This window comes from Sphaerodactylus townsendi, linkage group LG07 (genome assembly GCF_021028975.2).
Source record: "Sphaerodactylus townsendi isolate TG3544 linkage group LG07, MPM_Stown_v2.3, whole genome shotgun sequence".
In the NCBI taxonomy this organism is placed as follows: Eukaryota; Metazoa; Chordata; class Lepidosauria; order Squamata; family Sphaerodactylidae; genus Sphaerodactylus; species Sphaerodactylus townsendi.
This window is the reverse complement of record NC_059431.1, coordinates 63,403,070-63,415,596: the sequence shown is the minus strand read 5'-3', so window position 1 is coordinate 63,415,596 and position 12,527 is coordinate 63,403,070. Positions and strand designations below refer to the sequence as shown.

General features: G+C 42.9%; 1 protein-coding gene across 1 annotated transcript in view; it reads right to left on the bottom strand.

Moving 5' to 3' along the window:
• Positions 1-2,036: 2,036 nt before the first annotated feature.
• The window catches only part of CHSY3 (chondroitin sulfate synthase 3), an 87,101-nt gene continuing 76,610 nt past the window's right edge, over positions 2,037-12,527 (bottom strand). The window contains exon 3 of the mRNA XM_048503217.1: positions 2,037-4,787. Within this exon, the coding sequence (XP_048359174.1) occupies positions 3,225-4,787 (1,563 nt within the window). The 3' untranslated portion in view covers positions 2,037-3,224. The remainder of the gene's footprint in view (positions 4,788-12,527) is intronic.

The window sequence follows — 12,527 nt, the reverse complement described above, 5'->3', positions numbered from 1 at the left end:
ATAACTGTCAATTCTCATTTCATACGACGAAATGCAACTGCTGGTGTTTTTATATTGTGTTTCTTTCAAGGACACATCAATGTAATTTTTTTGGAACACCTCATATACTATTTGATGAGTCAAGCTAAACTCTAATTATGTCTGCAAGAGCATATTAAAATGTCATCTGCCAGAAGGTTTAACAACTCAGGTTAAGTGTGAGCCAGGGGGAAACTATAGATGCTGCCAACCAAGTGGACCCGTAGTGCTGACAACACTAATGTAACTGGAGGAATCTTAAAATGTCCAACCCAGGAATTCAAGAAAGCTGAGCTGTCTAGATTAGAGCAGCTATTGCATGGTGTTACTTGTCACTGAAGTGGGAAGGATTTGATTTTAAAAAAATAACAATTGTGTGCCATCAACTTGCGGCCAACTTATGTAGAGTTTTTTAAGGCCAGAGAAGAGCAGAGGTGGTTTGCTAGTGCTCTCTTCTGCCCAACAATCTCAGTTTTCTTTGATGGTCTACCATCCAAGTACTAACCAGTGGTTGACCCTGCTTAGCTTTGAAGACATCATGTTAGTCAGGACTATTTAGGGTTTTAATCAAGAAATCACTATATGTTCATGGGCTTTTACACACATGGCTATGAAATGAGAATGTGCACAAAATGTAAGTGTGATGGTAAAGAGGAGCACTTCTAGGAAGTGAAGGACTGGAGAAAGAATCAGTTATGGGGAGGCAGAAAGTACTGACAAACAGGCTCTCAGACCTCTAACTCTGAAAAATAACAAAGGCCGTTTCCGCACGGCCCCCCAACGCCGGCAAGAATTCTGCCAGCGTGGGGGCGGAGGTCGTTCGCACGCAAGCATGCGAGTGGCCTCAGGAGAGGCCGGTGGACGACAGGCGGCTCCGCATGGAGCTGCCTCTGCCCCCTTCCCTTTCCCACTCACCTTGTCCCCGTCGTCGGCCTGCTGGCCTCCGAAGCCCCGCCCACCCTGGAGGTCGGAGGACAGTGAGGGAGGGGCTTCGGAGGCCAGCAGGCCGACGACGGGGACAAGGTGAGTGGGAAAGGGAAGGGAAACAGCGTGTTCCCGGTGGTGCCGTTCGCACCGCGCCGCCGGGAACACGCTGTTGGGGCAAAAACAACCCTTTAAAGGGTTGTTTTTTAGGGCGGCCTGACGCCGCCCTGGGGGAGGGGGAGCGAAGCCAGGTCGGCTGCTGCTGCAGCAGCGCCGCCTGTGCGAATGGCTCCCTGGGAACGGCGTTTTTGCCGTCCCCAGGGCGCCATAAAAGGGCCGTGCGGAAACGGCCAAATATTGTTCAAACTCTGGCAGAAAAGGTTTAGGGATCTGGGTTATAATGCTTGTGGGGCAAAACTACATTGCCCTCAAATGTTCAAATCTACCTGATTCCATCGCCTTTTACCATTATCACATTCCCTGAAATATAAGCTGTACTGGTTTCATGGAATCTGGGTTCTAGTGTATGACTGCTTAACTGTAATGTGACTTCTGAAGGAGAACTTACTTGAGTTCTTTCAGAAATGACACAGATAGAGTCTTGATACTGATATGATTTTTTTGCTTATGCATCATTTTAAACCAACTTAAATTTGGCATTTGCTGGCATGCAATCCATGGGATAATTCTGAGATAAGTTTAAAGTGCTTTATAGACAAACAAATGCAATACTTTTCAAAATGTATTAGTACTTTTTCTCTTTCCTTCAAAACACCCATATATATTACTTGCTCAGGTTTACCAGCTATGTAGTTTGAAGTCAAGTGCATTACGTTAAGTATTCATCTTGATATGTATTTTCTGGATATGCCCTGTGAATTTTTAGCACACTTTCATTACAAAATTTTCTAGCTCAGTCTTACAAATACAATTAAAACTAACTTAGGCAAGAAATCACTGGCTCATTCCGCACATGCAAAATAATGCACTTTCAAGCTGCTTTCACAACTGTTTTTGCCATTCCGCACAGCTTCAAAGAGCCCTGAAAGCAGCTTGAAAGTGCATTATTCTGCGTGTGTGGAATGAGCCACTGATATATTGCAACTTGCTTCAGATTAGAAATTACTTTTCTTTGACAAAAAGAAATCTAATCATTACCAGACTTTATGTGGTTTCTAATATTAACTTCCCTTTCACTATTTCACCAATACACTATACAAAATACTTAAACTTTTTAGAGATAAAAGTCCACATTCCTATAAATCACTAATATAAATATATTGGCAAGAACTTTGACCAGCAATAGTATTTTCATACTTAAATAATTACATATTCTTTTAAGTTTAACAATGATTGATTTCAGACTACAATATTAATGCACAATTGTAAAAAGACAACAGTAAGTACCCTTCTATTTTCCTTTGTATCAAGTACAGCCTTATAAAATGAATAAAATAGAAAATTATTTATATATTAGAGGCTTATTCTAAACCAACACAAAGCAACATATTCTTGTCTTTGAAAAAAGAATACAGTACATTTGTACTTTTATTATAAATAACCATATTGTGTCTTCTGGCCAGCAAATGAAGGACATTGGTTCAGGAACTGCCTCATTTATGTAAATATTTGAATAAGTCACATTTCCTTGAGAAAACACAGTTCAGTTCAATGGCGCTTAGAGTAGACAGTAATGAAGAGGTCATTTTATTACAATGTTTACGTTTCTTGGTAGCCAGTACCAGCTGCACTTATAAAGAAAAACTTCAATTTGTGTATTTTTTTGTTTTTAAATAAAGACAATCAGTCATTGGTCTACTTCAAAAATTATAAAGATGAAGAACAATACTGCTTATTTTTCTCCACATATAAATTATAAAACTAAAGTTTGCCACAGTCTCTTTCCCAGAGGAAGCATAAAGCACTTTTGTGGTACCTTTACCAAAAAATATCTGTTATCACATTATGTTTAACAGACAAAATGAAGACAGATATTGTATCCTAATGTCCAAAGAGAACAGCCGTTTGACGTAGTCCTCATGATAGATGTCCTCCATGGGATTGCTTGATTGCCATGGTTTTACTTGGTTTATAGATCAAAGAGATTAGAATGACACAACATCTAATCAGTTCAGTAGGGATCTGTAATGTTTCTGACAGCAGACTCTGTTCATTTGAGGTCAAACGCATGTCCTTTGGAAGACAAAGAGAAGCTTGCAAATGCAACAGAACAAAGTAAAAATGAGGTAAACTCCCCTTGGAAGGCAGAGTAAGTTAGAATGTCAGGAAAGAGTTCGATTATACCTGACACCTAAATGTTTTTCTAGCCATATTTCAGCTAGTTGCATGGCAGACGCAAATGTACTTGCTTTGGATCCTAAGCACATCTTGTATTGTTTAGGATCTAGGTTAGGATCACAATGAACTTGATGAAAAATATGCACAACACCTACTTCTTGGCTTCTAAAAGCCTTCAATCCAGAAGTGATTACTTTAGTAAAGAGGTCTACATCCTCAAGACCCCAACCTTGAATTGAGGTGTCAAATCCACCAGCACTTACAAGATCACTTTTGTAAATGCAAGCAATCCCAAATCCATAGTCCCTCCAGAACCCAGTTCTCTTTGTAAAAACAAAGTCACTGTCTGTTGGAGGGGTGCCCCCATATGTCACTTTGGGATCATACTGACTGAAGATAATTGGATAATAAACTTGTTGCCCTTGTATAGTGTTAGCTCGACACCGCTGGAGAAAGTCTGGGGTAAATATAAGGTCGACATCACAGAATAGCAGCAAAGTGTCATTGTCAAATTTGGAGGAAGCCATTTCAAGACCTAACCCTCTAGAAAAAGCACCTGTCATTGGAATAACTGTCATGTCAGCCATAGGATATTTATGATGATATTCATTAATCAGCTCTATGTGTTTACTGGAAACCTGACCAGAATCAGAACTGAAGAGAATAACTACCAGTTTTACATTCTGCTTGGATATAAGGCATGTCTTTTCAAAGTTCTCCATAAATCTTAAAAAAATATCATACCTCCCTGTGAGAGGAACTAGAATATGAATCTTGTTGTCACCATGCACTCCTATTTCTTTGGTGCCTTGAAATGATGAAAACATCTTCAAGGAATTAGAAAGGAAGGAGAAAGACTGGGTGACACTATTCATGTTTTCTACAAGGCTGATCACATCCAGTTCTTCTTCTTCTTTGAAAAATGGCTTACTAAATAATTGTTGAAGGTAAGCATGCCGTCGAACTGGAACAGTAACTTTTCTTCCTTTGTGCCTTTTGTATAATAGCAACAGATCCAGAATGTATTCCACTCCATGCAAAGGGTCAATCCTGCGGTACCCATACTGTATTTCATTGAAATCAATAAGCCTTCCTCTAGATTTAGAATTCTCATTGATCATTTCCATTACCTGCATTACAGTGTCATCTAGTGCTGCCCGCAGAACACTATTAATATTCTGTCTGGGTGGCTGATTCTCAGCCATAGAATAAAGCAGTTTTCCAGTCAGAAACTCCCATTCAATGATTTCACTCCTGTCATGTGGCTGGAAGCGGTTAAAAGATGGCATCATTCCCAGAAGTTGATCATCTTTGCTGATTTCAGTATTACTGAGCTTACTCATGAGAGCACTTTCTCTATGAAGCTGGATAGTACGATAACGTAATTCTGATATTTTACGAGCCAATATATAATTATGAAGTCTATACTGATAAGCTGGCCTTTTATTTGGATGAAGCGTAATTGCTGTGTGAATTTTGCTATTGTGAAGATCCTGTATGTAACCCTTCCGGTTGTGTTCATAATTTTCATGGAACAACTGCTGCATCTAGAAAACAGAAAATAAGAATTATTCAAATGACTTGTTGTCAGCTATGAGAAGTTACTAAGCCCTGGTTAACTCACACCAGATTCATTTTCATGCACTGCATACTATACGTACAAATATTCATTCTCAATCACCAAAGTAAAGTATAAAAATATCCCTGTCTTTATATTACAAATGGGAAAATACATACATCATATGAGCAAAATAATATGTAAAGAGGTTATGTATGCAAGAATACAAGATTGAGTAATTTTGAGTAAAGGTTCTACCAGTGGGTTCTTTAACATTAAACTACTGAAGTATTATTTTGAGAACGTTTATTAAACACCTCCACACACTTCCTCATATTTTAATAACTTTAGTAATTTCCCCTTGCTGCTATAATAAAATTAATAAAGCAAAACAAGCAAATACCATTTGAAACAAACCTCCCAAAAAGTAGGAAATATGTCCAGGCTTACAAAACAATTCAACTGCAGTTGCTGAGTCCCACAAATGTCTGTTCAAGCTGATGATGTCAAGAGAGCAAGACAATAATAAGCTGCACAATTTGTGACTACTGATTCTGTCCTAGCAACAGTATAGTACCATCTAGTATATTTATGCACTTGCCAGCAATATACTGCCAACGGAGTAATAGATTTCCATAATCCTTTTCTAAATAAGGCTGGTTAAGGGTTATTTGCTATCCATATTTTGTGATTTCCAAGTTTTTTCTGTCTAAAACATTGTCTTTTCCAGTAGGAGCAAATACTCAAAATGCACAGTGGCTTTGTATGGAGTGACCAAGTCAACATTTGGACAGTGTGCAATGGTATGATTGAAGCAATCTCTCTGGTTTTCTGTAATGCTTGAATATAGGAAACCAATTTTCAAGTAATGCTGCCATGGACAGAGGCCATTTCTGCACGGGCAAAAAAGCCGGTAAAACGATGGTAAAAACAGCGTTAAGGGTGGAGACTTTGCACAGCCACCACTGCAGAAACAATGGTGTATTCAAAATCGCTAAACTAGTGAGTCTCTTCAACAATGGCACTCGGCAGCCGGCATCATGTGAAGCACCCATCAGGAATCAGTGCCGCAGAGCCTGCCTCCACACTGGCGGCCCACACTAGCCAATCCTGGCGCCAAACGCCTGTAATGTCTGCGCTGAGAAAAAAAGAATGCCGTTTGTGAAGCAGAGCCTTGGGAAGTGCTGCGTTTCAGCCTACCTGTCCACGGAGCTGGCGGTCATGTGAAAGCTCCGTTGCTGCAGCATTGCCAATAACACCGACGGCACAACTCTGTAATTGGCTGTGCAGAAATGGCCAGAGTTACACCTGCAAAGCAGAGCTGCAACTCCCTCTCACCTGTTCCTGTACTGCGGCCTTCTTAGAACAAGCCTGCTGTCCACCTTGGACTACTTCACATGCAAACTCCAAGTGTCTCATTGCCTTCTCTTAACATTACCCACTATTTAAGATGATTTATTGCAGGAGTCCCCACCATGGCACCATCAATTTTTTTCCGAAGTGGGAGGAGCCAGATAGAGCTTTTGCCCAGCAATGCTTCTGACTACTTGATTGGCTATGCAAACTGTTTAAAATGTTGCTTTGGCAGCAGCTGCCACCTCCACTCAAGGATATATACCATGTTGTTGAAATAGTTTTGTGGCTTGTTCTGCCTCCTGCAGCAGTCTTTTTGTGGCAACCATTTTGTCATGGTACCTACCATGGCATACTAGAAGTCCACATGTGCCCTCAGGCTCAAAAAGGTTGAGGATCCCTGTTTTACTGTATAGTTCTAACATGTAGTGAGGTGTTGGCTGCAAGAGCAGTCCAATGTACAGGATGTTACTGTGCTCCAGTTTCAAATTTATAACAGCATGAATCAGCATCACCAGGACAACTGCCAAGGAAAAAGCTGATGAGTCAGATGTAGCTAGTGGAAGGCAAAATGGGTCACCAACAACAACCTGTTTTCAAAGAGCAAATGGGTCCCCCACCACAATTCTTAACTTACTTTGTAAACGCCAGCTCCATTCTATCTGTCACTAGTGGACCAAAACCTTTCTAAGCAGCAGCCTTCCTGACCAGCACTACCTCGGTCTTGTCTGAGTTCAACTTCAGCTTGTTCTGCCTTAGCCATTTGGCTCAAAAAACCCCACAACTGGTTCATATTCAAGAATGGATGCATCTGGGGGTTTAAATAATGAAACAGAGAACAGGGTGTCATATGTGTATTGATGGCAGCCACCTCAAAGCTTTGGACAATCTCAGTCAGCTGCCTCATATAAATATTAACATATACAGGTGACAAATTAGAAATAGAAACCTGAAGCACTCCACAAGACAAGGCCCAACCTGTTGATTCTGTTCCTTCCATAGGTTGGAACTTGCTGATCAGCAACAAAAAAAAGAAGAGGGGAAAAAAGAGACTCATAACTACCAAAAATAGTTTCAGCAGATGGACAAGGATGGAATTGTGAACTTTATCAGAAGCTTCTGAAAGAATTAACAGTATCAGTAAGGATGACGGATCCCTATACTGCTTTACATGGATATCATCAACCAACCCCTAGAACTGCTTCACAACCACATACTCTGGAGACTGGCCTATAGTTGGCCACATACCTGGCTGCCTGGGCTTCCTCAAACCCAGCCAGGAGGTGGAGGGAGCTCCTTATTTGGGCAATGACATCAGGGGGAGTCACTGCCCAAATAAGGAGCTCCATCTGCCTCCCAAGGTTTGAGGAAGCCCAGCCAGGGTTCCCCTTCACCCTCCGAGGAGGGCAGCAACAAGCGGCTTGTGCAGCTGCAGGGAGGTTGTCCCGGCCAAGCCCCCAGCCTCGACAGAGGCCTGAAGAGCCGGCTGGCTGAGGGGGCATTTTTCAGCCTTAAAGCAGGGCTGAAAAACTCGGCTTATACGCGAGTATATACGGTAATCCCAAACCAATGTGCATAGAACTAAGAACTGCTTCTTTTGAAGAACTACAAAAGCTGTGTAGGTCAATGAAGCATTAATAATTTTAACCAAAGGTTACAACAACTTGCCTCAAAATGATTTTACAAGCCAGGATATGCATTAAACAAGAGAGCAAATGATGGCCCTTAGATCCCCAGGCAAAATCTACCTAAAGCTATCTGTTACAAAAAGGGCAAGCAGATGCTTCTGACATTTTAGGTATTGATCTCCTTATCAACTTCATTTTCAAGTTGAACTAGATGAGAGATATTTTAACAGAGAAGGAATTAAAAAAACATTTGGGGTCAGATTAACATAATCTCCAGGATAGACTGATGTATATCAAAGGGTCACTATCCACTCACCATAAGCCGCGGGGTCACCTCTTTAAAAGCCACGGGGGTCCTGGACGCTCCCCACATCTCCGGCGCTCACTGCGCGGCTGCCAGGGATTTACCTCTCTCCCGCCTCCTGGCTGCGCGGCAAATTAGCTCCGCTAAAAAGAGCAACTTTTTTAAAAACCCCGCGGGTGCTGCGGGGTTGTGGGGAACCTCGGCTGTTTGCGTGCGGCTGATTCACTGTGACGCGCAGCTCACGGCCAATCAGGGAACAGGGAGCGCCATCTTGTTAAGTGGGGGTGTCCCCGTCTAAAAGTGCGCGTAGTGATGACGTAGACACGTGTCGACATCCAGTCGAAGTCACGTCTTCACGTCTCAACTTGTTCAAAGCCCGTGCCGAGCAAATGGAAAATGTTGGCGCCGAGCGAATGAGGAAGTACAAGAGGCATGCGTGCGAGCTGGCTTCTGCTTTCACTTCCAAACACTGCTGATGACGTGTCTCCACAGAAAGCGCAGCCAACGATTTACTGCTGACGTCAGCATGTGCCGACGTCTTAATAGAGGGCTGTTAGCGCCTCTTTGATGACGTTCGCACTCACGCTCGTGCGAACCTATCATAAACAACCTCTTCCCAGCCAATCACACTGGAGACCCGCCCTCAGCTGGCCGCCACTTTCTCGTAACTCATGACGCACACGTTCGACAGCCAATCGGAGCGCTCCATTCCCCTCATTGCAACGGAACTCCCGCTCTTTGCTGCCCGCGTTATTTCAAGAATTGCAAACGTGTGGGGAACAAATGTCTCCGTGGTCAGAAGCCACGGAGGCTTTTCATTGCGGGGTCGCAGCGGCGTTGCAGTTTAGTGAGGTAAGTGGGTAGTGGCCCAAAGTCATACAGAAGTCCACCCAGCAGGAGGCCAGCTCCCTGAGAAGCAGCTGCAGGTACTTTTCCAACCTGCCTCGCCTCACTTGCTGGAGTCTTTGTTCTAGTCTCCATGCTGAGTTGCACCTCCCCCCGGCCATGCCAGGTCTCATCTTGTGCCTCTGCACAAAGCCACACCTCCCTTGTCTTCCTCCAGCTCTGCTGGGCTGCACCTTGCACTGCTGTGCCAGACCTCACACCTCTTCCACCAGCCAGGTTGGTGGCATCCAGTGGAGCATGTCCTCACTACCTTGGTCGAGCTGCCTGGGAGAGCTCACCCTGCTGGGCAGCCCCTCACACCCACTCAATGGTTGGTCAAACAGTACCAGTGCGGCATGCATAGCTCTTTTCTCATTGGGTGGCATTTCAGTGTTCTTTCCTCAATAAGAGCTCTAAAATATTACTGTGCTGGTATAAATAAAGTTATTAACCTCTTGGTGAGGCCTGGAGAACTCCCAGAACTGATTGCAAAACTACAGAGACCAGTTTCCCGAGAGAAAAAAGATTGCTTTGGAGGATGAACACTATGACTACCCTGCTGAGATCCCTGTTTTCCACAGACCCTGCCCTCCCTGGGTGCCACCCTCAAATCTCCAGGAATGTACTGATCTGAAATAGGCAACCCCATCATAACCCATATATGACACTGCACGCACATCATGAAGATATCTGCTTTTAATATCTAGCTATTTTTATTACACATAGATTTTCACATCAAGTATATAAAATCAATCACTCAATCAATCAATCAATCAATCAATCAATCAATCAATCAATCAATCAATCAATCAATCTAGCTAGCTGTGGAACCAGATTCAAGAGAAAGTTTATAGCATTTTCACAGTTGTATATTTTTCTTTGAGAACCTTACCCACCACTATTCAGCATACAGTTATACTTTCCTTGAAATACTATATTTAATCTGAGCTCAATTTTAATTTTCCTGAATGAGAACTACACTCACACATTCATACAAGGAGCAACACAAATGAGGCACAGAATGGCACAATCTCAATGCTCTGCCTTCTCTTACTTTCATTAACAGAATTTTTAAAAATAAAATTAAGATTTTAGCCATTATGGTATAATCAAGGAGATTTACAGATTCCTCCCAGCTGATGTTATTAACATTGAAGTTTTTTGATAAATTATGAACATCCCTAGAGCTAAACATCCAATTAAAACAGCATAAGCATGGTAGGATATCTATTACGAGGTTTCTTATACAAGAAATTCTAATTATATTGCCATTATAGTTTTCTACATGCATAGTTATGTTTTGTTAGGGGATGAGATCAAATACAGCATTAATTAGCATAAATGCATGCTTAAACCCTTACAGAGAATGAGCCTTATGGAAAAAGTAAAATCCAAACTGGAATTACATGCTTTATGGAGACTAAAAATACTACATATACCATTCCTCTACCATCTTAATTGAGAATTAACAAGATGTCAGGGATTGTCCCACTGTTCTGCTTATGCTGCCACTGCTTATTAGCAAAAAAACCAAAATAAGCAATTTACAACCCCACTATGATAGATTAAGAATACTTTATGTGCCCAAGGCACTTTTTCATCTCTCAACATAATGAAGTAGTTGTTCTGCTGCACAACTGTTCAGTACAAAGATGTTACTATCCAGAAGGTGATCTCAAATTAAGCGGCACTCTAACTTCACTTACATCCACGGGGGAAAAATATCCTCTAAAAATTCATTTGTTTCTCAATAGCAGTTTTTCACAATTCCTGTTCTATTACATAAAAATAACAATGACGGCATCTTGAAACATCACATGTAACATGGTAAATCCACCCTATTTAATAATTCATATGCTTGAATCATAAGTGTTTGAGTACAATTATAAGGTACAGATATAGGTACAGGTAAGGGGGATGGAATGTGCTCAGGGGAGTGACTGACCTTATGCTGTTTTATGGGCCAGTTATGCCAGCGCAGGTCTCTAGTGGTGTTCTATTGCTCTCAGGTGCTCCAACACTCCTGCAGAAGCCACCCAACGGAGTAACTGAGGTGTTGGACCCTATGTCAGCATGGTTGAAGGCAATTCTGGAAGTGTGGCTACAATTAGTCCACTTCCTAAGTCCTTTCAGCCTGGGAACATCCCATCAGATGCATAAGGTTATGCTAACAAAAAAATATCATGAACCCTGCAGGAGACAAACTGTACTGAAAAAACTGAACTCTGATGAGGCCACTTTCATGAGGTCTTAAGGATCTTAGTCTGTCGACCACAGTCACAACCAATCATCTCTCTCCCCTGTGGTGACCAAGCCTACTCCCCATCACCCAGATAGGACCCCTCTATCCTACAAAAATCCAGGCTAGGATGCTGCACAATTTACAAAGCAGGGAATGTTGCATGAGACTCAGTGTCGACTTAACGAGAAGCAAGGCACTTTGGCGGTGGGAAAAGCACACAAAGAGCACTTAGCATCACTGGGTGACCACTTTGCGCTAGCACCCAAAGGGGAGAGCAAAGTTCATACTCTGTGGCTGACCTCTCCCATTTCAGAAGCCGAACAAGTACCTCATCTTTGGAGGCACTACCCAAAGTGGTAGATGAACTGACAGGTAAGCAGAGGCCTTGTTCACAAAAATGCTTCCCCATTCCACTAGTTTATGGTCAGGAGCAGCACTGACAACACTGTCTCCCATACTCAAGCACAGCAGCACTTTGGTCAAGCAGAAACAACAGGAGCTGTCATTTCCCAGTACCATGCCCCCTGGTGCTCAAGGATGCACGAGGAGTTCTCTGGGACAGCTGTTGGGGGAGTGTGCTCAAGTTTTCAGCTCTGTATTGGGGCAGTATGCTCATTCCTTTGGCAGAACTCTGACCGCCAGACAGGACACTTTGTTGGGGTGTGGTACAGCCTCTCTATTCTAAGCAGAGTAGGCTGCCACAAATCCCTTGAACTCATTGTCATGTATGTGTCATGGATGCATCATCAGCAGTTGCTGAGCACTGCAATGCTACACAAGTGAGTGTGGTTCATTTGGTGCGCACCTCTTCCTTGGAGTTCTATCCAAGGGATCTATTCCAGGGATCCACCGCCAGCACTGGTAGTTGGCTAGCGGGTGCCCTTGGCAGTGTGGAGTACAGTTACCAGAGACTAGAAGACACTCGTGCCTGCACAACCTCTCCTCAACATCGCCTCTTGTCTTTTCCAGGGTGAGGGTACTTTCTGCTAATTGTAGGCTTAGGGCCAGCTTAGAATCTCTGCAGGAGAGAGATTGCTGGGATGCTTGCCAACTCCCAGGGAGTTGTAAAAGGACATGGTCCTTTTAAGGAGGTATGGGTGTGTGTTGCAGACACTCCTAGCCATGTCTCATTTTGCCCCTGGGCTGTGAAAAGCACTGGGCTACACCCCCAGGCATGCCAGCCCTTGTTTTGTTCTGCCTGCCTTGTCCACCATTGCAACACAACACCTGGATGAGATGTTCCAGAACTTGATGGCAACATTGACATGGTTGCTGCCAGAAAACCTAATTACAAACTTTTTTCTACTAGCTGCTTAC